Raw genomic sequence first — 26,396 nt, 5'->3', positions numbered from 1 at the left:
TTCTTAAAAAAAAGGGGGGGAAATGCTGCCCACCCTAAGTTGACACTTTCACATATAAGTCCTTGTAATTTCAATTAAGTTATATATGCCTGTTTATGTAGCATACGATTTGTAAATATCTTTAGATAGCCAAAAAAACTGGCAATATAGTTCTGTGTATGGTTTTTCTTTACTGTATGCCATAGAGGATCATGGCATTTTACATAACAAGCATTTCAGAAGTATGACATACTGAAAAATGCTTAAACAATCCAGAACATACTTGAAAAATCTGTACTTCGTTAAGTTTCATCTTCAGCATGCTCAACTGAGAAAGCAGGTTATTAATGTTGTATTCTGGTATGAAATATCTATATTCATTTTACTTTAGAAATCTGACAAATTAGAAATGTGATGTCTAGGAGCAGTAATTTGGACTTTTTAAGCCAAAGTCTACCTGGCAGGCAATCATGATCTTGCAGGTGTAAAGTAGGGTATGAAGAAAGAGAACTCCATATACACCTAAAGGAGTTTCTTTCACAGAAAATTACGGGAAGGTCATGTCTGTACTGAGCTTGGTTAAAAATATATAAATTGTATGGGCTAACATTCTACCTACATAGCTTACCTAGCTGCTGGGCTTACTAAGCTGAAATTGTGTGTGGTGGGGGGTGGTGGTGGTCTAGAGCAATGAGTACTTAAGCATAACTGGTGATGAACAGTGTTTATGAAGTCCTGAATAAAAACAGTAATGGCTATGATCTTTCATTATGTAACAATGAAGGACATTCTGATTAGCCAAAATGACTTAAAATATGCCTACATTTGAAAAGCTAGCCTCTGGTTTCTTCTCACTCTACAGCTACTTTAACATGAACTTGAATGTAGCAATTAACTATTAAACAACATCAAGGGGGTCTCCCTGTAAAGCCTTTTCTATTGGTAAGGGAAACCTGTTTACGGAGTTCTTGGGACACACAAGATATATCTAAAATTAATAAAATATCACCAAAGCACAGCAGAGATTAGACATTTTGTCTAAATCTTTATGTAAAGATGTCACCACATGAACAGTGCTAGTATACGCTACTTTTACTAGCTAAATGTAGTTGAGCATAGTTCATCAGGTGTATGTCCTTCTGGCATACTAAATAAAGAAATTCTGCTCTTCTGTATGTAAACTAAACTCAATATTTTCTTTTTCATAGCAGGCTGTAAGAACCACTAGTGGCCAAAAGAACAAAAATATAAACTATTTTCTCTGTAATAACTTGTGCCCTAATTTGCTTTGAAAACTTGAGCCACAATGTCTAGTGCTGCAATGAGTAACACAGTACAGCTAATGACAATGAAGCACAGCTATTCATAAGGAATGTCACTTGTCAAGGTGGGGAAAAGTTCTGTTTTTAGAAGGGGGAAATCATTTGGAAAGAACTGGAAAGAACCAAATGATTATTTTCTCATAGCTTTTATGGGCTTGTGTGAGTGTAGCTGTATTCAACATTCTTGCCCACTACCATTAAAAGATCAAGCTGTAGACTGCTTCATAGTATGATGTGTCAGCAAATTAACCATGTTGTAAGGCTGAATTAGAAGATGCACCACTGCAAAAGAAAAACAAAATAAAATTGTTTTAATATACTAGTCCTGAAGACTCAGTTAAATTAAGTCAACAAAAAATCTTAAACATACCAGTGTCTAGACTATCTTTTTCAGATAACCATCGAAGTGGAAAGTGGACAAGCTAAAACACTCTACTTACCAGGAGAAAATTCCCAGCTGATAAGTTTTTAAAAAGGAAACACCACTCAACATAATTTTATTGGGAAATACATCACTTTAAAAAATGTTCTTACAAACTATAATCAAACCAGCCGCATAGGTCAGTATTTATCCATTATCATATTTATACCACATCATAGTGCAACGTACCCAGGGATTTAAATTAAAAGTATGCAAAAAACCATCTTCATTTGCCTTCCTACTCTTCTATGCAAAGGTCCCTTTGCTTTGAAATAACATGTGGGAGCATCTATGTCAACTGATGACAACTGGCTGCTACTCTTTCTAACAAACTATTCTAAAGAAGCAGCTAACATAGCTGAAGCGTGGACTTCATGAGATGCATGACATTGTAATTGGTCAAAATGTTTTAATGTGCTTTGATAAATAGCTATATTTAGGGGGGAAATACACCCTTAATAGTTTAACTTAACACTTACACCAAAAAAGGTAGCCCAGTTTTAAAAACTAATGAAAATAAAGATACAAATATCAGCTTTGGACATAATTGTAAGATGTGTTCAAGTCAACAATCTAATCCTCACATTAGAACTACTACATGGGGAAAATTATTGCATGAGAAAAATTCAACGTGAAATGAAACTCAGTGTGAGAAGGATTAGTGAGAAAATTCAAGATAAATACATCACACTTGCACATGATACTGCACAGAACACTATTTTCTTTAGATTTTATTTCTCTTTAAAATACAGAGACCTGTGGTATTTATTATAATGGGCAAGGAAATCCATTTAGGTAAAGAGTAGTATTCAAACACATTTTTGGCAATTCTGAATACATGTAAAAATCAAAGTCTCTTTTTTCCACACAGGTATCTCTACAGTGCCACAACTTGCAAAAAAAAAAAAGATAACTATAGAGAAAAATGAAGGCATTACTGTAAGCTTGATAATACCTCCCTACTATTAATATGTACACCTGGAGAGTTCCTGTCTAAATATAATAATGACTGCGTAATAATATTAAAAACTGCAGTTCTTTTGATTCTTGTACTTATGAAACATATGGGGTACAGCTGGCAGGATTAATTTTATTATTCACACTTCGAAGGCAGATATTTGCATGTGATATGCAGCCTTACTCAGCCTTGCAAAGGCATCCAGTATGTAGTTTATACAAGCCATCTCTTGCCTATTCCAACAAGCAGGTATCTTTCTGCTTCATCTGCATGTGAGTTTTATAAGGCACCAATTGTAACGGTAATTCAAAAATCTGATAGCCTGATATTGTCCGTCATTTGCATCTATACCTGTAAAGTAGTGATTTGTTTTAAATTTTAGAACTGAAAATAAAAGGAAATCTAATTTAGTTAGGTGGTGAGAAAAGGGTGCTCAATAAAAATTACACAGTCACCCTGAACTTAGACAAATACTAGTTAGCAATACATTGAAAATATTCTTCTGTAATGAACCTATAAAAATACTAAAATAGTTTTAAGTGAAGGAGCATGGACTAGAAGTCAGTGACTCATTTTCAAAATTTAAGAGAGTACATCCTAATGGATAATCAAACCAGTTCATAGCACAAACAACAATGGATATAATCAACAGTTGTAAATATATTTCAAAGATATGTATTCGTTTATGGTGATTTCTCTTCAAGCATACATTTGTGGGAATCGGAAGATCTCTAGGCCACTCAATCAAACTCTATTTTAAAATAATAATGCATTACATCTTTTAGCTAAGTATGTGTTTGAATAAATTCAAAATCACTAGCTGTTGGTGTATTAATGCATCCTTCCTGCATATATATGCAATGTGTCCACACCAAAACTTTGCCACTTACTCCTTAGGGAGCTTTATCTGCCTCTTATCAGTTGTCTTTCTCCAGCTGATGAAGCCTTTACCCCAATAATGGTAGTGGCCCCTACCTTCTAGAGTTTATGTATATTTAACTGAATTTTATATTTTAATTGTATTTTAGTTGTATAAAAGTTTTAATGCTTTTTCTTTGCTGCGCTGCAGACCCTGACTGGGTGGAAAGGTAGTATAAAAATGATCTAAATAAATAAAAAAGAAAAACACCAGTTGACCAAAGCTTACAGATGCTCACAGAAAGTGTTAGGGCAGGCTGGCCTACAGTGTTGCTGGACCACTGCCCCCGCCATCTATTTTTAAACTCCAGCTTACTTTTCCTAATTCAGCCCCCCAAACACACACTTCCTAAATCCCTATTAGTTGGGGAGGCTAATTTTCGAATTGTATTTGTAAAGGCAAAGATCATTTTTACATTACAGAAGATTTTCATCCTAGAATTGTCAAGAGCACACCAGAATGCCATAAAAAGCAATGAGCATTATACTATTGCTTCCCCATAAACAGAAAAAAACCCCTTTTATTAAAAAAAATTGCATGATTATTTAATTAGTTTATACTCTGTCTTTCTCTCCAATGGGGACCCAAGGAGGCTCGCATAATTCTCTTCTCCTTCACTTTATCTTCACAACAGCCCTGTGAGGTAGGTTAGGCTAAGACGTTTGACTTCTATACAGTGCATGTAAGAGTATTTCACAAAATAGGGGCCTATACTGAACAGCTGGAAGATGGGGGAAACAATTCCGGAATGCTACTTCCACCAGGATTTTTTTTCTCAGTGGCTTGAAGTTGGTGAAACTTTCTCCCTCCCCCCCGCCCCCCATTTTTGGTTTAACAGGCTCAGCTTTCAGCATAGGGTTGCTAACTCTGGGCTTGGAAATATCTGGAGATTTAAGGGTGGAGCCTGAGAGAGTGGGGTTTAGGAGTGGACACACCTTGGTAGGGTATAATGCCATGCAGGTGACCTTCCAAAGTTGACATTTTCTCCAGTTGTGAAAGAAGAGACTTTGTGTGTGCATGTATATGTATTGTGTGATATATGTGGTCTGGAGCTCAGCTGTAATTCCAGGAGATCTCCAGCTCCGCACCTGAAGATTAGTAACCCTATTTCAGCATTCCATTCTTTCTGCAAGTTCAGTTCTCATCAGAAAGTTTTTTGTACGTTTTCCCCCTCCAGTTAATTCACAAAGTCATATTTTCTGTGCATATCTTCTGTCCCCCTAGTATGGACAGATCCCTGCATTGCCTATGGCTAGTCCCTTCTAGGAAACTTTTCTGACAGCATGAGGGCCGACCATTTCAATAAATGATGCAATTCTAAAAAATGAGGTCAACAAGCTTAGATATAGGATACTATAGAAGTAGACAGGAGGCACTTTGTTTAAAACTGTATATATGCCGATCAAGGAAAAAGTGAAGCAGGTGGTCCAGCGCTGGAAGCAACAGATTTGTAATGAAAATGTGAGCTGAACCATCTGATAGCTGACCCTTCTTTCCACAGTTCAGTGCTTAAACTCCCTCTTTCCCTCTCAGGTGAGCCTCCAAGGCCCTATTTACTCATGCAAAACAGGTGCAAATGATTCAGCAAAATGGATTACATCCCATCAGACTATAGGGTTGTGAATTACATTCTAGAATGTACCCTATGTTTAAAAAATTCCCTATATTTAAAAAATAGATAACCAGCACAACAAAGAGACAGGGATAGATGTTTTCTCCCTGCTGAGCTAGTGTTCTATTTGTATGGAGGTTTTATATTTACACAGACACAACTGAAATCCACGAGCAGAAGACCACAGTGATGCAGTGCATTCAACCTCTTCTATCACTTTGTTCTCCTGCCTGTGTAAATCAGGTCTGACAAAGAGCATGAACTGACAGTATGCCATAAAATAAGCGGCATGATGGGGAAGGGGGTGGGGGAGAAATTTCCCTATTCACCTACATACTTCTTTAATTATAAACAAATCCAACTTCCCATTTTATAACTGACTGTAATAATACTGATTGAACACTAAGATTGCAGTTTAAGTCTTAAAAGACCAGTCCAGTTGCAGTTCTCCTTATCTAATTATAGTTAGTTTGGGAATGCTATAGTGGAATACATCTGACTCCTATCCTAGCACTCTACTGATTAAAATTTGAAGCCTTTCCTCTAGGCTAAGGAGCCATCCTCCAACTCAAGTGGCTCTTCCTCCAATGGAAGGACCACTGAAGCCAAAGGAGGGCTCCTAGGAAGATTGCTGGATCCATCCTAGTATTAACATATAGTAGGCCACTGGTAATAGAGAAACTGTAATTTAATAACCAAAAAATCCACTCAGAAGTCCACCAATATTACAGAAATGAAAATGAAACCTGATGAGAACTTTTTAAAAAATTGAATACTTAAAAAGAAGCTGAAGGGGAAAAATAGCAGAGTCAAATCCCTATAATGCTTCGAAGCTTATCTAAAAGGACGCTAACTGAAGCCCACACAGAATGCATTCCCCAGGTTAGGAAACATACAGCCAAGTCAAAAAGAATGCCTGCAAATTTAATGACCCAAGTCATGTAAGCCATAAACAACAAGGCTTCTTTTAAAAAGTGAAAGGTCTGCCCTAATGAACTGAACAGGCTCTGGCAAAACAAGTGTAAGTTAATAATTAGGCATGTGAAATGAGAATTTCAGGAGTGCCAAAAGCATCAAGACAAACAATAAAAATATTTCTTTAAAAGTATCCAGAGCAAGGAAACAGCTAGTTGGTCCTCTAGACAACCAAGCAATAAAAAAATTACTCTAGAAAAATGGCAGAAAAGCGAAATGAATTCGTTGTATCTGTTCTCACTCTAGGAAGTGCAAGGTGTGTACCCAGGCCACAGACACTATTTTCAGGAAGCCTGAAGAACTGAGTCAAATTTAGTTGAGAGATGAAGTTCTAGATCTACAGGGGAAATTAAAAGAACAAGTCTCCAGGTCCTGCTGATGTATAGCTGAGAATTCTTAGGCACCTCAAATGTGAGAATATTGATCTACAAGCTCGCATTTGTAACTTGTCACTAAAATCTGCCTCTGCGCCAGAAGAGTGAAGACTAGCAGATTCTTACACAAATAGTTACAAAGGGATCCAGTGGGGAACCAGGAAATTTCAGGCCAGTTAACTTAACAGATATCCCAGGCAAATTAGAAACTGTAATCATGGGATAACAGAACAGAGACCCTCTTTTTAGGGATTAAAAATTGGTTAAACAGGAAGCAGAGAACAGTGTAGTAAAACAGGCTATACTGCAGGAGTGGGAAGCAAGCAGTGGTCCACAAAGATTGACATTCAGAACAGTGCTATTTAATTTGTTCATAAATGAAGTGGAACAGGGGATGAGCAGTGAAGTGGCCCAGTTTATAGATGGCATAAAATTACTCAGAATGGTGAAAACCAAGCGCAGCTATGAGGAGCTCCTGGAGGATCTACACAAATTGGGTGAACAGGCAGCAATGTAAAAAATGAAATTCAACATAAGTGTAAGGTGATACACACTGAACAAAACAATCCCAGCTTCACATATATATTAATGAACTCTGAACTTGCTGAGACTTAGAGGCAATGAAACCTTGGGGTTGCAGTGGATAACTCAATGAAAGTGTCAATGCAGTGTGCTACAGCAGTGAAAAAGGCAAAGTCTGTGTTGGGAATTGTTAGGGAAAGGATTGGATATAAAATGGCTGATATTATAATGCCCCTGTACAGATCTATGGTGCAGGCTCATCTGGAATACTGTATGCAGTTCTGGTCACTATCTCAAAAAGGGCATTCCAGAGCTGGAAAAAGTACAGTAGAGGTCAACCAAGATTATTAAGGGGGTGGAGGACCTTCCCTATGAGGAAAGGCTAAAGAGTCTGGGACTTTTCAATTCAGAAAAGATACAGGGACACAACAGAGGTTTATAAAATTATCTGCAGGGTACACAGTGTAGAACGAGAAGTTTTTCTTCCTCTCCCAAAACACTAGAACCTGAGGGCACCAAATGCGATTAAAATGTGGAACTTGATGCCAGAAAAACATAATGGTGGCCAAAGACACAGGCAACTTTAAAAGGAGATTAGACAGATTCATGGAGTGGTTACTAGCTGTGATGACAAAAAGGAGCTTCCACTTTCAGAGACAGTCAACTTCTGAATCCCAGGAGGCAACAGCAGGGGAAAGTCTCAGCCTCTATACCCTTTGCTGGCCCTCCAGAGGAACTGGTTGGCCAACGTATGATAGGATGCTGGGCACATCTGATGTCCACTTTTTTTTTGTTATCAGAACTTGTCTAGAAATACCTTTGTGTTTAATCTGAAAAAGATAGTCTAGGACCTATACCCTAGAACATGAGTAGCACATATGTGATGACAGAAATGGTTTAACGCAAAATATTTATACCTACAAACACACACCTGTTGCCATGTGGCTTTTTGCAAAACCCGCACTGCTTACTAGGTACCCAGAGAGATTTGCTATCACTGGGAGACAGGTTGTCTGAACTCTCTCGTTTTATAGTGGAAATATTATCTGGAATGAATAAAGGTGGCTCATCAACTGAAAGGCTTTTGCTGCTTCTTCTCTGCCGAGGCTGAAGACTCTTCTCTAACTTTCTGAGTTTAAATTTTTCTCTTTCATCCTCTTTCAAATGATCCACAGGCATTCCCATGGAATCTTTCTTTACTCCCCCTTCCTCTTTAACACAATTATTTGTTTTCAGAAATGGATGCTTCTGTGGCTGTTTTTGATTGTGTGGCAATTGTCCTTGCTTAGGATGCACAGATCCAGAAACTAAAGAAGGGCCTTCTTTTAAACCAGCTTGACGGCTGGAGGATTTGTTGTCCATTGCTTTTTCGGTACATGCTTTCCGTACATGAGCTGGGATTTGGGCCCGAGGAACATTTTTCCCAGGGGGCTGTTTCTTTAGAGCTATTCCAGAGTCACAGCTCTGGGCCTTCAGATCCTTATTTTCATGTTTTTTCTTAACTTTTGCTGGCTTATGAAAATGTTGCAAACTCCCTTGTTCTTCTGCATTACGTTTCAGACTTACTGAAGAATGACTATGAAGAATTTCTGTTTTAGGATGCACTTCTTGGTTTATGGAAGCTAACTTTTGTTGGACAGCTGTAGCTTTATTTTGTTTATGCTTGGCATGTTTGGGCTTCACATTTTTTATACATTTTGATGTAGTGCTAGAAGGATTATCTTTCTGCAGCCCTGCAGTTTCATGATCTCCCATCTGTTCTCTATCATTCTGCTGTTGTACAATTGGGACTGGAATGTCTTGAACACTTTCTAATGCAGGAGTTACTGATTTGGCAGAAACAGCATCAGTAATTTTGGAACTGGTCTGATCAAGTTCCACAATATCTACAGGATCATTTTTCATCTTATCCTTTTCAGAGCCATCTGAAGGTTCTTGCTTGTCGTCTTCCGGAAAACTAATCTGATGAGCAACCTCCCCACTAGCTTTCAAGTCTGAGCTACTGTCAGACTTTCCATCCACAAAACTGGATTCAACTGTAAGGGTTTCCTCAGCCTCACTTGCATTTTCATGACTTGTTGTAACATATGGAGTTTCGACCATTTCAGTTTCGTTGCTTTCACTGTCCGTTATAGATTTGTTCAGCTCTTTCACAAGTTTATGATCTGTCTTTTCTTTTGTAGAAACTTCAGAAATGATTTCATTAGCTACAGTTTCATTCCCATCCTTTTGAACTGGATTATTTTGTACTTGATTAGTCTCTACTTGGGGCAATGCTGCCACCCCCAGTCTGACACTGTCACAATCACTTCCGGCAACAACTTCAATCTCACTTCCTGGTTCTTTAATCGGAGAACTGGTCCCTGGGAACTGAGAAGAATTTTCTTGTTCATGAGGTGCATCATCTGTACTTGCTTGATGGGGAATTTTATGTTTACTATCCATTTTCACTTCCTCTGATGTCGCACAACATGTAGCCCATTCTGAATCGTCTGATGTTGATGATACTTCTGTTGCCTTCTCTTCCTGGCAGGGTTCCTTACTAGTGTGCCCAACCTCTTTTGGATGCTCTGGTGCACTGCTATCTTCTGGCTTGATCAGCCCTTTATCCTGCTGTTTCAGCCCTGCCTTTTGGGCAGCTCCAGGCTTTACAGAGGACTTCTTTGTGTTAGTAGATGGCAAAGCACTGGAGCGCTTGGCTAGTGTACTCTGCCGCAGACTTCGTACAGGTTCTAGTGAAAGAAAAATAAAATATTTAGTATATTCAGAAAAATAGAACAAAGTTGGAGTCCAGGAGCACCTTTAAGACCAACAAAGTGTGCGCACAAAAGCTTATATTCTGAATAAAACTTTGTTGGTCTTAAAGGTGCTGCTGGACTTCAACTTTGTTATTTGCTTCAGACCAACATGGCTGCCCACCTGGATCTATTTTCAGAAAAACAGAGCATACTAAAATGAACTTATTCCAATAATGGTAGTCCGAAAACAAAAATGTGATAGATGATAGTACATTCATCTCAATGCATGCTCACATTAAAGATAAAACGATGATAGTTTTCTCATTAATAAATTCAGTCAATGCACTGGAATCCAAATCATTAACCAAGTTTTGCCTGCCAAAATTTTTTTTGCAGCTTTCTCTGTTCCCACTGAAAGCTCTCAGCAGCAGGACACCTAAGTACAGTATGCAATGTGGGGGTCAGATGAAAGGTGGGAACTGGCAAAATCCACCCACCCACGACAGCAGGAGTGCCCTCTGCCAATGGGGAAAAAAGCTTTGGCTATAGCCCTATATCTCAGTAAGCTCCAAGCAACAAACAAGAATACAATACTTTTTAAAGATTTCAACACTGAAGCAAGATGCTATAATGAATCAAATCACCTTATAGTCTTCTTTACCTTATGATACTGAAGAAAGAGAACTTTAATTTCCCTGTTTTTAAAAAAGGTCTTCAAGCATGGATTAAATTAGAAGTATTTTCCAAAACATAGCTCATAATATAAATCTGCTTTTACAATAGCACTATACCAACTTTTCTTAGATATTAATAACTTAGTTGAATAAGAAAAAATATTATCTGTAATTCCCTTCCATATAACTGCTGCTCTTTGAAATACTGATTAAAGCTGGTGTTCTATCATTGCTTATGTGTGTGTGAGTTCCACAGACATCAATGGACTATGTATGGTTAACAAGTACAGAACTGCACTCAAAGATAAAAAATCCAATAAAGATTCAATTCATCAGTGGTTTTCAAGCTGTGAGTCAGGACCCAAAAATGGATTGCAGCTTGTTTCCAGGTGGTCACAAAGCCAGGAGAGAGAAACAAGGTTAGCTGTGATAGAAGACTTTGGAAAGCTTGATAACAAATTTGGAGTTGCTTTTACATAGTTTTATTTCACAATCATCTTATTCAACATCTTTACAGTTTAGTAATGCTATATATTTATACATGCTGAACATAAAAATAAAATACAAACTTGTTCAGTATCAACTGATGTGAGAGACTTGCATTTTATGCCGGGAAGGAGGATAGTACTGTAGTGTTATTTTGTAAATGGATCCTGAAAAGTTTAATATGTAGAAGTAGCCCTACTGCCTTAAAAACATTAATAATTTCTCAAAGCCTCATCGTGTTCAGATCAACCAATGACTGCCTTTCATTTAAAACAAAAATTCTAAGGCATTTATATAAATCAATGAAAAAATAATGTTGTAAATATAAATATATTTAGACATTTGGTTTTGCTTAGTTACTGATTTAGACACACACAACCAGCCCACCTTAAATAAACTGCACAAAATGGCTGTCTATTAACGTGTAGTTCATTACAATAATTACCTTGTGTCATTAAACGTGGAGATTTTCTAGGTGATTTGACTGAAGCTCCGTCCATTTGGTCCCTCAAATTCCTGTTAGGTGAAAAATCGTCTTCATCAATGGTACTGCGGGCAGTTTCTTTAACTCCTTCATCCATAATATCATCAAGTCCAACAACTAAAAAAACAAACAAAGAAGTCCTAAACCTTGAAAGTATCTATTATGGCTATAAAGCCACAAAAACAGCTGGGAGACTTAATGACTAGCTAAAAAAATGAGGGGCGATGAGGAAAAATAAGATTAAAAGCATGATTAGGAATCATGATGTACACATTTCCCACAGGGCAGATAAAACAAGTTGTCATCCAGAGCACTATATTTCTTATACATGGTCCTTGTCAAATAGCCACTTTTAATGGACTCACATTTTATTGATTTGCCACAGGAAGTTCTCAGTCCTTAAAAGATCAGCTGTCCCCTCACTGTCCCTTCCCACCTAAGAGAAAGAGAATTTAACAATGGAAAGAGCTGATCCAAAAGTGACAATCCCTTTTATCTATATAATTTTAGTAGACTGGTTTTAGATTTTATATGCAGAACAGGTTAGTCAGTCTGCAGCTTCAGTATGGTAACTTTCAGATTATTCACCAGCTAAACTTCCAGATTCTGAAAACTACACCCTAAGCCTGCAAATCTGTGTACACTTACCTGGGAGTACGGTTTGGATCCAGACTAAAATTTCCACTCACATAAAGCACATCTGTCAGTGGAAGAGGACATTCCTGCCTTCTGTCCCCACTGCTGCCCACTGATCTCTCCAAAATATTGCTCCTGGGGGACCCTCAGGAACAGCAGGAGAGGCAAACTGACGGCTTGCAGCAGGAAAGAGAATTAGTGGACGGTACCACACTTCATTAGTGGAAAATTTAGTCTTGATACAACCCTATGTGTCAGTGAACTTAGCAGGATTTAGTCCCAAGTAAAAATGCACAGGACTAAATTCCACGTGCCATTCTTAGCCTTGACCAAGAACTACTTCCCACATGAAATGTATGTACCAGGCTTGCACAGCTTGAGTTCTACTAACCACACTCAGCTTAGCAGTCGTGTACCACGCCATGACAAGAGCTTTGCAATCTCTGTACCTTTGTAGATCCAGGTAGGCAGTAAAAACAGAAGGTTCAACAAACCCATGTATAGTTAATAAGCCACATTCATGGGTGAGTTAAAAAGGCTTGTATCCAACCAACCTCCAGTGGATAGTGCTGGCAGATACAGATTTTTCCATTGTCCCCACCTTCGAAAATATACACAGTGCATTTAAATACCCAGAAAGATTATTCCTTGAGTCACTACAAGGACAAACAGATAGAGGAGTCAAGGAGCTACAGTGTATATGGGGTAAAATTTCCCCTTTTACTTCTTCTACAAGAGAAGCTGGTTTTTTGTGGGAAAGGGATGTGATTTGGCAATCTTCTCCCGCCTTACTACACCCCTTCTGACCTACATGGCTACTGAACCACACCAGGGGTAATTTTTCTGGTTGTTTAAACGAACAGCTGGAATGAGAGAAACATGAGGGAAACACATGCATCTTACAGCTAAATTGCATATCCCCGGTGTGCACTACCAACTGCAAGGTACAGCTCAAGTTTATATTCTGTTTCCTACGCACTGGTAAGGAATATTATCCCTTTGTAGGAAGAATGCCATGTGTGAAGCAGCCATAAATGTGATTTAACAAAAAAAATTAGGCAAGACAACATAGCTACTTCAGCTTCTTTAAATAGAATAAAAACTTAAATTGCTGTCTTAAAATAAGGCTACGATATGATTTCAAAAATGATAATTCATATTTAATGTAGAATAATTACTTATAAGAATGAAGCCAGTATAGTCCCCCAAATTCAAATCTGTGCTCTTTTTCAATCTATGTTTCTTTTTCATTCTGTTCTATTTCTAAAAGATCTGCTTCAAAATCCACAAGACAGAAGTCAGGTAACAAAAAACCCCAAAAGCTCCCCTGCAAAAAATTAAAGGAGTAACTGACACTGCAGTTACAAAAGTATGACACTCCTAATCAGAACACATGCCATTAGGCATTTTTAATTCTAATTCATCCCCATCACTTCTTTCCATACAAAATACAATGTTGTAAAAGGCACTCACAAGATCTGTTTCACTTTAACATCTTCCTCCTTATACTAGAACTTCACAACCTCAGCTAAGATTGCTAACAATCAGTATTTTTATAGTATCCAATAGTTTGCTTGAACAGCATCTCTCCTTGACTCATTAGTGCTTCTTTGTACTCTATAATAAGATTTTTCCAAAAACATTTCTACACAAGTCTTCAGAGGAAATTACAGAGTCAATTCCTTTTACACATTTGTGAGTGGCAGAGACATTTAAATGCAGCTTTCTGATAAGACACATTTCTTGGGTGACTTAATTTCTTCTGGGCAAGCAACTACCCAAATTCATTGCTTAAACTGTTCAGCAGCACAGAAGTATATGTCTGCAGGTAAAATGTAGGGGAGGAGGGTAATGCTCAATTATTTTCTACGTTGGCGAATAAAGGTTAACATCTGACTCTGAACTATTTTAAATTATTTTCCTTGGAAACGACTTTGAGTCCTTGTCAGGAGGAAGATGGGATAAAATAACAGTTTAATGATGGTAGATTCAGGTGGGTAGCCATGTTAATATGAAGCAGCAAAATAAAGTTTGAGGCAGTGGCACCTTGAAGACCAACAGCATGTTGCAACTGTGAATTATGCAGTTCTCCATTTTTTTAAACAATACTGTCATTAGTTTGAAAAATACATTCATAACAGTTCTAGCATTATAACTTGTCAGTTTCCTGATACCTGCCCCAGCCTTCCCACACACAAACCCAACAACCAGACAATGCAGACCAACCAATATGCCAACCTATTACCAGGAAAGGAAATACTTACAAAGGAAATACTTTTCCAGGGACTAATAACACAAGTTACAAAACCCTCATTCCAAGATACAGCTGATTTTAAAAGTAGCAAGATCATAACCTCAAGCTCCTTGTGCTAAAAAGAACTACTGAATATCCTATTTTGCCACAAGCAGCCTCCAGAACAGCTGATCAATAAAATGCCAAGACAGATTGAGGAGTAACAAACTTAAACACAGCATTTTTCAGACCAGAAGACTATTTGTCTAAATAAGAATGTAGAGAAAAGACCTGATACGCAAGCTGGGACACACATTCTCCTGAAACAGAAAAATAAGTATGAGAAAACATATAAAGGCAACACAGCTGTTAAGACTGAAAAAGCAAGGCTGGATCCAGAGAACAAATAGAGATCCACTTGCAGAATTGATCTTTGCTTCCACCTTCTCACTGCAGCCCTCTTTGCTCCACCCAACAGACAGCTTCCAAGAGCCAGGAGATTCTCAGGAACCACATACCATGTGGCATGGCAGACATACGCAGAAGTGAGAGAACAGCAGAATTCCCATTAAATTACATGAGTGGGCTGGATCAAATACATTAGAGGTGATTGAAAATGGACTGCATAAAACTTAAAGTTGATCACTGTCCAGATCTGGGACCTAAAATAGCCAGGACAACCCTGGCAGTTCCAGGAGCTTCCCTGGGGCTGCAAGAGCTGAGTGGGGCTCCAATACCACCCTCTCACCTCCAGCAGCCACTATTAGAACAGATGGATCCCCCCAGGTAGGGACTCTGGAAAGGTAACAGCAGCTGAGCAAATACTTTGCTGCTTCTCTCCTGGGCCCCAGAGCAGCTGGTGCCAGTTGATAATGTCATGCCAGGGAAGAATGGGCCTCCAAGGAGGCCACTAAGCCAGCCAGCAATCATGACCACAGCAAAGCCACGGAGGTGCCAGGCCAGGAGGAGCATGGTGGGGGAAGACAGAGCAGGAAGACCTGTCAGAAGCCTCCCAGTAAGCAGCAAGGGGAAGACAGAAAGGGTTGGGACAGGAAGCTGGGAAAACTGATGCTCCAACACCCAATACAGATAATGGCTCACACCATAGGGGCAAGGCCAGGGAGTGGTGACAAGGTTGAGAGCTGGGAGGGGGAGAGGAATAAAAAGAGGTTACACAGCCAGACCAAGGAGATGTATGGAGCACAGTTCTGAGCTTAGGTGTGAGCCATACTCCAGGAAAGAGTGGGAAGACTAATTAAACCTCTCCTCCCCCATTTTCCTAGTCTGAGGAGATTCATGGGATACAGAGGGACAAGGACATAGGCCTCGGGGGGCAGGGGGGCACCAGCAAGAGAGAAGCCTCACAATCATAACAAAATAAAAACTTTCTAAATAAAAAAATGTACCTTGGAACTATTATGGAAACAGCAAGAGAGGTGATTTAGTTTAATCTCATACTATGTCTACAATTTAGTGCAAACACAACTATGTTTTAAATATAAGAACTAAATATAAATATAAGAACTACAAGAACTGACAAAAGAGAGAGCGGGAGAGAGAGAGAACTGGTTATGACAAAATTTCAAGATTAAGATGATCAGGTCACTTCAGAAAACTTAGAACTTATTTAATGACAGAGTAAGCAAAGACTAGTATCACAGATCAGAACAAGAAACAAGGGCAAAAGAATCCCAGTTTCATAAAACAAGAGCAAAAATTGTATTAAAGTTCTTCTCAAATCTTGATCTTGATCACAGGAAGAAAAATAAATTTATACAGACAATTAAAGAAAAAGCAAACCAAAAAGAAATCTGAGCAAATTACTGAAGGTAACAAAATGTAAATAAATGAGAAGCAAGAAACTAGTCAACTATGTAATTTTACATTTGCAAAGAAGCTGGAATAATTATTTGTACAAGTTTTTGATGTCAAGAACTGTATTAAAAAAATGCAGAACTATATAAGACAGATATTACATAGACTGAACTTCTATAATTAATTAACTGTAACTAACTAAGTAGTGGCCTTTATAGTTAACAAGAGAGCGAGGAAGGCAGTAATGGGATACAATCTCAAAAATGACAGAATGATCTAGGTCTGTATCCAAGGCAAACCATTCAATATCACAGTAATCCAAGTCTATGCCCCAACCACCAATGCAGAAGAGGCTGAAGTGGACCAGTTCTATGAAGATCTACAACACCTTCTAGAATTAACACCAAAAAAAGATGTCCTCCTCATCATAGGGGACTGGAATGCCAAAGTAGGAGGTCAAAAGGTGACTGGAACAACTGACAAGTTTGGAGATCAAAATGAAGCCAGGCAAAGGCTAACAGAGTTTTGTCAAGAGAACAAGCTGGTCATTGTGAACACCCTCTTCTGACAACCGGTGACAGTCGGTGATATCCGACTCTACATGTGGATATCACCTGATGGGCAACACAGAAATCAGATTGATTATATACTCTGAAGTCAAAAATGGAGACGCTCCTTACAGTCAGCAAAAACAAGACCTGGAGCTGACTGCAGCTCAGATCATGAGCTACTCATTGCAAAATTCAGGCTTAAACTGAAGAAAACTGGGGAAGCCATTAGGCCATTCAGGTTTGACTTTGATCACATCCCTTATGAATATACAGTGGAGGTGAATAATAGGTTTAAGGAACTAGACTTGATAGACAGAGTGCCTGAAGAACTATGGATGGAGGTTCGTGACACTGTACAGAAGGCAGCAATCAGCACCATTCCAAAGAAAAATAAATACAAGAAAGCAAAGTGGTTGTCTGATGAGGCTTTACAAATAGCTGAGGAAAGAAGGAAAGCGAAAGGCAAAGGTGAAAAGGAAAGATATACCCAACTGAATGCAGATTTCCAGAGAACAGCAAGGAGAGATAAGGAGGCCTTCCTGAAGGAACAATGCAAAGCAATAGAAGAAAATAAAAGAATGGGGACAAGAGATTTCTTCAAGAAAATTGGAGAAATCAAGGGAACGTTTCATGCAAAGATGGCCATGATAAAGGACAAAAATGGTAGGGACCTGGCCTGGATGAAGTGCAAGCTGGAATTAAGATTGTCGGGAAAAACATCAACAACCTCAGATATGCAGATGACACTACTCTAATGGCAGAAAGTAAAGAGGACCTAAAGAACCTCTTGTTGAGGGTGAAAGAGGAGAGCACAAAAGAAGGCTTGAAACTCAACATCAAAAAACTAAGAACATGGCATCTGTCCCCATCACACCTTGGCAAATAGAAGGGGAAGACATGGAAGCAGTGACAGACTTCACATTTCTGGGATCCAAGATCACTTCAGATGGTGACGGTAGCCATGAAATTAAAAGACGTTTGCTCCTTGGGAAGACAGCTATGGCAAACCTGGCCAGTATAATAAAAAGTAGAGACATCACCCTGCCAACAAAAGTCCGTACAGTCAAAACAATGGAATCCCCAGTAGTAATGTATGGCTGTGAGAGCTGGACCATAAAGAAGGCCGAGCGCAGAAGAATAGATGCTTTTGAGCTGTGGTGCTGGAGAAGAATCTTGAGTCCCTTGGACTGCAAGAAGGTCAAATCAGTCAGTCCTAAAGGAAATCAGCCCGGACTGTTCCCTGGAAGGTCAGATGCTGAAGCTCAAATACTTTGACCATCAAACGAGAAGGGAGCACTCCCTGGAGAAGATCCTGATGCTAGGAAAGACAGAAGGCAAAAGAAGAAGGGGACAGCAAAAGATGAGATGGCTGGACAGTGTTATTGATGTAACGAACACGAATTTGAGCAGACTTCGGAGGATGGGGGAAGGCAGGAGGGCCTGGCGTGACTTTGTCCATGGGGTCGCAAAGAGTCGGACTCGACTGTGCAACTGAACAACAAAAAAACTAAGTAGTAACACTGCCAGTACTTGATGGCATTCATCCAGAATTCTTAAAAGAACTCAAAGTGTGATGCTGTGATCTTAGCTAAAATAGACTAACTTATCACCTTAAGTTATCACTGCCTTCCAGTAATCAATTAACACCAGTTTTACAAAAGGGAAAAGAATCTGAGGGAATTCAGACAATTACAAACCTGTCATCCTAACATCTATCCCTCATAAAAAATTACTGAATGCTAGAAATCATTCCAGACTAGGGATACCAGACTCCAGGCGGGACCAGCAAGTTCCCTGTGTCGCTCCCTGCCCTTCCAGTGGCCATCTCTCTCCCCCCTTGCAGGCCCTCCTCCTTTCCAGGGTCAGAGGTCTCAGACAGGTGGGGAGGCCGGGTTCTGTCACCGAGACACCTCCCTGAGCTGTTTCAAGGAAGCTGGCCCCCTCTCTCTTAGTTGTACCAGCCTCCATCTCTGTTCCCATGTATCCTCATCGACCTCTTGGGTGGCCACCTCTCTTCTTTTATGTCTCCCAGCCTTCCTCAGTCTCCTCCTCATCCTGCTTCCCTCTCAGCCCCGCCCCCTCTTATAAGGTCAGATACCCAGGCGGGATTTGGGGGCCAGTTGTGCCAACTAACCCCCACCTGGGTGCTCCTCCATCACCTCGAGGCAGGCCCTGTAGACCTACCGCAGCTCTGGGGCCACCAGCACAAGTCATGCTGAGACTATAGCTAGCTTCTGAGGGTCGGGGAGGCTTCTCCAGTGTCTGCACCATTCCCGTCTCTTCTGCCGGTGACTATACAGCCCCAGGGTTGTGTGCCGCCCAAGCCTGCAGTCTTGCCCAGTGGCTCCTCGCCCCTGCAGTTACTCCCGCTGACACTTTGGGCAGCCTGGTAAGGCTTCCCTTCTCTCGGGCCCCACTAGCATCAGGCAGCGTTGGGGCGGGGAGGTGTTGAGAACATCCCAGCCACAAGCAGGTGCGACACCCTGGAATTATGGATCATAGAGACCAGTTCCTCTGGAGAAAATGGATGCTTTGGAGGGAGGACTCTATGGCACTGTACCACACTGATGTTCCCATCCTCAACAGGCTCCATCTCCAAATCTCCAGTAGATTCCCAACTTGGAGCTGGCAACCTTACTCCACCCCCTCCACACACACACCATTGACCAAGGGGAACCTGGCAACCTTATTTCAGACACATCAAGCTGGCTACTTTTGGACAGAGTACTGGACTAGACTGACTTTCGGAGCAGAATTTTGGTCTGGTCCACAAAGATAACAGTTGTTTTTTTTTCTCTTAAGTTTTTACAGTTTTCTTCATTCATGTTAACACAGAAGGTCTCTCACAGAGGGATACAATTTGTCACTCAAAACATGTAATTTTACATTTATATCACATTTATATTTAGTACAAAACTCTCTGTACAGAAAACCCCCTTCTTGTTTTTAAAATTAAAAATTAATTTTGTTAACAGTTCTATTTGAGACCAAAAAGACTGCCTGAGCCTCTCACCAGCCTCATGACCATAACGAAAATATGAAAATGCACACACAATAATCAGTACACATGAAAAAGTTAAGTTTATTTTACTATGCCATTTTAGTAAAAGTTCAGAATCAGAAATAAATGCTTAGATACTATCTCTATTCAGACATAAACTAATGACGGCTTGACCATTACAAGAACCACCCTTTGGAAGTCCTGGAGTGCACACAGTCCTCCAATATAATTAAGTTCACATATTTTAGTTCCTAAAAAAACATTTATTATACTAGATGAAATGAAGAACTGTGGCTTGTTCACTTACCTACAAGTCAGAATTTTAAAGCAAAAGCTTAATTTTGATTTATAAGCAATCAAAAAAAAGGTTTTATCATTTTGTCCACTTTGGATGTCACAATAAAAATTGTTTAAGATCAATTAAGTTTTATTGAGAATGTAAGCTTACATTCTGAATAAAATTTTGTTAGTCTTAAAGATGCTACTGGACTTCAACTTTGTTCTACTGCTTCAGACCAATACGGCTGCACACCTGGGCCTATCTTCCAGAATTAATATTAGAATCATAGAATCGGAGCTGGAAGGAAAAACTAGAGTCATCAACCCCCTGCACAATGCAGGAAACTCACAAATACATTCCCCCTACATGCACACCCAGTGACACTTGCTCCATGCCCAGAAGATGGCAAAAAAAAAAAAAAAAACCCTCCAGGATCCCTGGCAAAACTGGCCTGGAGAAAAATTGCTGACTGACCCCAAAGTGGCAAAGAAGCATTTCCCTGGACATGTAAGAAAGGGCCATGAGAACTAAGCACTGATGCAACCCTTCCTGCCCTCCTTCTCATGATCTATTTGCCTCATTATGCATCTCTCTTTGCCACCAAACTTAGTATATACAGCTCCTACAAGAGCTATGAAACTAAGGGGAACCCTGCACAGCCCTCTTTAATTCTGTCCCTCCTTCCAATGGCTCCTCAGCTCTTGCACTTTCTTTCCCTGCTCTAGATCTCCAGGTGACCGCTGTAGCGGTGGTGAACAGCTTGCAAGCCTGTTTATTTCCCCCTCCTTCCCCACTTCACACATGGCAGAAATAGTCACCTACCTATGTCAGTGCCCAGAGGCTGACTGAAGTCTCAATGCTAAGCATACTTACTTGAGAGTAAGCCTGCATTAAGTTCCTACTTGATCTCCGGGAGCCACACAATACATGTGAAAAAGCCACATGTGGCTCCTGAGCCAGCTTGGCCACCCCTGTTCTAAGGCTCCAAAATAAGTGCTGCAGATACCTGATATTGGAAAGTTATTCCGTATGTATATATGAAAGTCATTCAGCATTTCAATTTAATGATACCCAAATAATGACAAAATATAGGGGGGGGGGGGTTTAGTTCTTGAAATAAAGTCCGACCAAAACAGTAAAATGTACCATACTTCAAACACCAGTAGCCAATATTTATTGTCACAAGTTATACTGACAAAAGTTCACATTCTTCATTTGTAACATGTTCTACTTCACAGTTATAGGTACTAATCACAAAGTCCCTCCTATAGCAAAGAGAGAGCTCAGGGCTGTTTAAGTATTTCCACAAGAGCCACGAACAAAAATTTCCAAGGACCACTAGACCAAGGTTTTTCAAACTGGAATACATGGTCCTTAGTAAGGTGAGCACTTCTCATACAAACAGGGGACACTAAAATAGAGGACTTTCAGTTTTCTATAATGGAGCAAGGATTTTCCGCGTTAGGGAAAGGGGATGGAATCGTTTCTCAAGCTGCTGCTCTCCACAGTTACCTATCTTCCAGATCACCTCACAGCCATGAAATGTGCTGACTGGTTGCTGGGAACCAACAGCTTAGCCCCAGAAAATCTAACTGCTTGAACAGCACCAAGTAGGTACAATCTTAATTAGGAGTGGGCATGAACCTAGTTTTGTGACAAACATCAGTAGTTTGTGATTCGTGAACTGGAAGTTCATGACCATCCCTATCCACGACCCTCCACATGGTTTCAGGGAGGTTAATAGGATGCATATTATGAAGCAGGAAGGAATGGGATGCAAGCGATTCTTTTCTCCCCCACCCCAGCTTCCAAGTGTTCCCTTTAAATGGCTTTTGAAAGCTGATTCTGCGCTTATAAAAGCCATTTAAAGGGAATGTTCCCTTTGAATGGCTTTTGCAAGTGGGCACCACACACAGGTGATGTCCCGTCACTTCTCATGCACAGCACCTGCTTGCAAAAAGCACTTAAAGAGAATATTCCCTTTAAATGGTTTTTGCAAGATCCCACCCCCCCTTCCATTATGCTGGTCTCAGGGAGTCTTCACCAGCAGAAAGAAAGGAGGGAAGATCTCCCCCAAACTTCAAAAATCAAACCAGTCTGGTAAACAGGGATCATGTGATTTCACAAACCATGAACCTCAATTTCCCTGGTTCATGCCCATCCCTAGTCCAAATGCAGTGATTGTAATACTTCTCATATAAAATTGAAGTTGTATTCAGTCTCTTTTACAATGCAAAAGATTTTAGCATACACAGAGAGAAGGTTGCCACTCTATACTGATAGAAAACAATAGTCACTGACATTTTCCAACTGAACACCAGAAGTTCAGCTTTTGTGTGACACTGGTCTTTTCCTATTTCCGTAAGAAACATTCCAAATGTATTCCCAGGTCTGTTTCAACTGGCCTCCATCTCAAAATTATTAATTTGCCTATATATTTGGTGTCTATCTCAACATTATTAACTGATACAAAAATTGTGTTTTGTTTTTGCTGTTTCTGCTACAAAGACCCTTCCAGTTAAGGGCTGAGATTGCTCAGAACCGGTCAGGACATTTTGAGAAGTGTTCCTGTAGAATCAGCTGCCTCCCTAAGAACAGACCCTGCTGGTCAAGTACAGACAATAACAATATTACTTTACTATGCTAGATAAAAGTCCTACAGTACTGCTTTCAGAATAAAGCAGTGTGGAAGTCTCCAAAGGACACACACAGCTTGCCAGATGCGGTTTGAAAAGGGGCTGCTCAGCAGGTGGTATGAACCAGTTAAGGGAAGAGGAGGAAGGCCTGAAAGTCCATGAAATTTTTTTGATCAAGAAAAGAGGTTCTCAAATTGCTACAATTCAAAAACCAAGGGCATGGACTATAGAGCACCAATAATCTAGTAGATCTGACAAAACAGTTTACTGGGACATTAGAATGCTATGGAACGATCCATTTTTACATTAAAATTATTTAGCACAACAGGTACCTGAAACAAGAACTCAAAAGCAAGCAAGAAAATTTTGTTTGCCTTGTGACACAATCCATCAGACCAAAACTATCTCAACAGATGTGTATTCAGTCTCATTTAAATTCCTTAAAGAATTTTTCCCCCCCAAACACTTTCTGTATCAAATTTGAAGGAATATATGTTCCAACTGAAGCAGCCTAAAGCTGCTGGTTATATTTACTTAGGAGACCATAACACTATACACAAACCAAGTCACTAACTATATTGGTAAGATAAATACTAGCAAACTGAAAAATAACCCTAATCATGCCTGTCCATGTCCCATTTTAAAACTCCTAAATATATACATATAGAAGCTATTTTAGAAGAAGCGAGGGATAGCTATGCTCAAAGTCATGAAACAGAACAGAAAAAGGGAATCATATTTTCAGGGGACAGCACTAGATATTGCTGCTCTATTTAAAAGTGTAGTCTTAAAAATATTAAGAGTTACCTGTTGAACAAGGCATCTGGAAATTGGGATCAGTGCTATCCAGAACAGGCAAACAGAACTGAGCACTTGCAGATCCTAGCATAGGGTCCTTATCACTGAGCATGTTCTTCAGCGAGTCCTCTAAGACATTTTGACTTGTACTAAAATCCTCACAGACTTCATTCTCCAGGGTGGATCCTAGAAATAGGGCATCATCTAAGTGTTCAGTAGGAATTAAATGGTTAAATGTATCAACTATATCCATGAAGACTCCTGTGTGTCTTTAATCCCTATAGAAAGACAAGAAAAATACCATAAGAAAAATAAACTATGAATTATAAATTAGCTAAGAAATTAACAAATCTGATTTGGCTTACTACTAATTTCTAAGCAATTTGGCCTTTATTTTGTGTTTCAATAACAGAAAACTTGGTAATTTAGTTTTATGTTTTGTATACTTCATGTAAGAGCCCATCTACTTTTTTGGCTGCAAACATAGGCCTCTGAACCCCAGTCACCACTCTTCCTCTCAAAGCTATGGCATAGTATTTACAAGAAATAACTGGCAGATATGTGTGTGTTTAACTCCTCCCCCTACTTGACATGACAAAAGCAGCCAGAGGGGGGAAAGAGACATCATACCCACTGCTTCTTCCATGCAAGTCTCCCGCCCAAAATCACATACACTTTTTCTCTTAGGCATATGTCTGCTGGATCCCAAGGGAGGAAATAGCAGAGGGACTGCAGGGGGAAGTTTAAAGAACCCATCTATCCTCACCTATTCCTTGACACCCACCCCCCCCCCAAGAAAACCACTTCTCCTAGCAGATGAAAAGGCTGAGGTTGCCAGACCCATGTTTGTTGTCAAAAGCCTTGCTTCATCCTAAGGGGAAAAGTAAAGGCATTCAAATGTTGGTGACCCTTTGCATCTTGCTAAAAAGATGGCTAATCATTTCCAATTCCTACTGAAGTTGACTAAGTTGTATGTTTGAAAAGCTGTGGCCCTGCAAGGTGAAGCACTCTCTCAGACCACAACAAAAATATGCTCTCAAATAAAATGAATCCTCTTTTAAGATATGGGAATTATTTCTAAGATATTTTATTAAACTCAATTCATTTTAATTCTATTATAAATATATTCAGTTAATGAGTGAAGCTGTAGTGGACTCTATCAATTTTTCACAAGCAAACTGCAACACTGTTAAGTGTTGAAACAGAGGATTTCAAAGTCAATTGCGTGTATACCAAAGTAGGAGTCCAGTAGCACCTTTAAGACCAACGAAGTTTTATTCAGAATGCAAGCTTTTGTATCAGCAGTTCAAAGCCTTCCTCCACTTTAAGTGGCTCTTGCAGACCCAGAAGAGTTGAATTTTAGCTGAGCTATATGTTGGGAGTACAGAAAATACTAACTGCCAACAGAAATATACAAACAATACATACAATCTGTTATAATCTTAGGTTTCAACGGTCAGTCCTTTAATTGTTGAGCAAGCATTTGGAACCTCACCGGGATCCACATGAAACTCAGCTATCTAGGATACTAAAGCAGCTGGCTCCATAACAATCAAATCTGTAGGAATGGCTTGTTTTTGTTTTGCTTTTTAAAGATGCATTTATCAAAGACAGGCTGAGAATTTTCAGTTCCACCAACTGAGTTCCCTGTCAATGTGATCATTAAAAGTGACTGCATAGCCAGAAAACTACGCTAAGTGAGTGGCAGTTATCAGTAAAATCACACTGATCCTGAGACCCTGTATATATAAGTTCTACTAGAGGAAATCTTCAAGTAAACATTCTGTTGTCACAACACCCACTACTGCTCATATCTATACGAACAAGAAGTTGGGGTTTCTGCTCCAAAGACATTCCAAAGTTAGGTTCTCCTTAATTCAAAAACAGAGAGATGAAATCAAAATCCAGTATTTCATTTGGCCAATTTAGAGGTCTGAATCCATAAAACATAACCTGTAATTATCTGCAACTGCACAACAAATAAAAACTTTGAACTCATACGTAATTAGCATTTGTCTAAATGGCAGCTTTGTACCTATCTTCTATGAACTCTGGTCTCTGCAGAAGTTGGCTCATTTTCCAAATGGAAGCATTCTGTGTAATTAGCTGATGTTTGCAAATGAGAATCTGTGGCAAAAAAACTGATACTTCCCATCTTCAACACACAGATACAAAGTTAACTACAAGAAGCATCTATTAACAGATCCCCAGCTAATTATAGAAGACACAGCCATTTCTAGTTAAATATCTTAAGAACTTTCTTGGATTCAAAGGATTGTAGTTCTTTGTGGTTGCTTTAAATAGAATAAGGAAAATGACAGTCTCTGAAGAGACAAACAGCCTCTGAAGTGAACAAACAAGGAGACTGCAGAAACATACAGAAGCCTGTCATCAATACTGGCTATTCCTACTAGCAGCAGTGTAGAACCTGGATACTCTCTATCTGAAATGAAAAAGCTTTCTCTTGTCCACTTCAAAAAATCACAACTTTGTAAACTCTTGTTACAGTTTCCCCAAACCTTTCTTACCGGCTGGAATATTCACATGTAAGGTTCTTGAGACAAATCAAGTCTCAGTCCTGAGTTTATAACCCAAGGCTCAACAAATCCTAGATGCCAGATTACCATGAGTTGTGTGCCAGTGTGGGGGTTGGGCTAGGAGCTGTAAGACCCTGGTTCAAATCTCTACTCTGCCATAAAGATCACTAGAAAACCCTGGACTAGGTCACTCTGCCTCAGACGAACCTACCTTATAAGGTTGTTACAAGGGTAAAATGGAGGCGAGAACTAAGTACGCCAACCTGAGTTCCTTGTAAGAAGGGTACAATACAAATGTGCTAATTTAAAAACAAAAAAACCAAAAAGTTAATCAAGGCCCCTAGCACTTTCAATAACAATTTTATTGTAGCTTCTCTTGACAAAACAATGAAAGTACAACGCTCAATTACTGCATCTGAATAGATTCTACTGTACAGCATAAAAA

The 26,396-nt window shown here is 39.5% G+C and overlaps 1 protein-coding gene across 7 annotated transcripts in view; it reads right to left on the bottom strand.

Moving 5' to 3' along the window:
* PHF3 (PHD finger protein 3) overlaps nucleotides 1–26,396 on the bottom strand; it is a 56,092-nt gene that overhangs the window by 18,074 nt on the left and 11,622 nt on the right. The window contains exons 1-4 of one of the 7 annotated variants that reach the window (XM_060235380.1): nucleotides 23,424–23,575; nucleotides 11,830–11,900; nucleotides 11,426–11,581; nucleotides 8,014–9,814 (exon numbers count right to left, since the gene is read on the bottom strand). The exons of 1 other annotated variant lie outside the window; for it this stretch is intronic. In XM_060235380.1, coding sequence (XP_060091363.1) covers nucleotides 8,014–9,814; nucleotides 11,426–11,561 — 1,937 coding nt within the window. In that variant the 5' untranslated portion in view covers nucleotides 11,562–11,581; nucleotides 11,830–11,900; nucleotides 23,424–23,575. Of the gene's footprint in view, nucleotides 1–8,013; nucleotides 9,815–11,425; nucleotides 11,582–11,829; nucleotides 11,901–23,423; nucleotides 23,693–26,396 lie in introns of those variants that run through there. 5 more of the 7 variants (XM_060235381.1, XM_060235379.1, XM_060235388.1 and 2 more) reach the window with 5 other exon arrangements.

The sequence above is a fragment of the Heteronotia binoei genome, chromosome 1 (assembly GCF_032191835.1).
Source record: "Heteronotia binoei isolate CCM8104 ecotype False Entrance Well chromosome 1, APGP_CSIRO_Hbin_v1, whole genome shotgun sequence".
NCBI classification, from domain to species: domain Eukaryota; kingdom Metazoa; phylum Chordata; class Lepidosauria; order Squamata; family Gekkonidae; genus Heteronotia; species Heteronotia binoei.
This window is presented reverse-complemented; position numbering and strand designations above follow the sequence as displayed.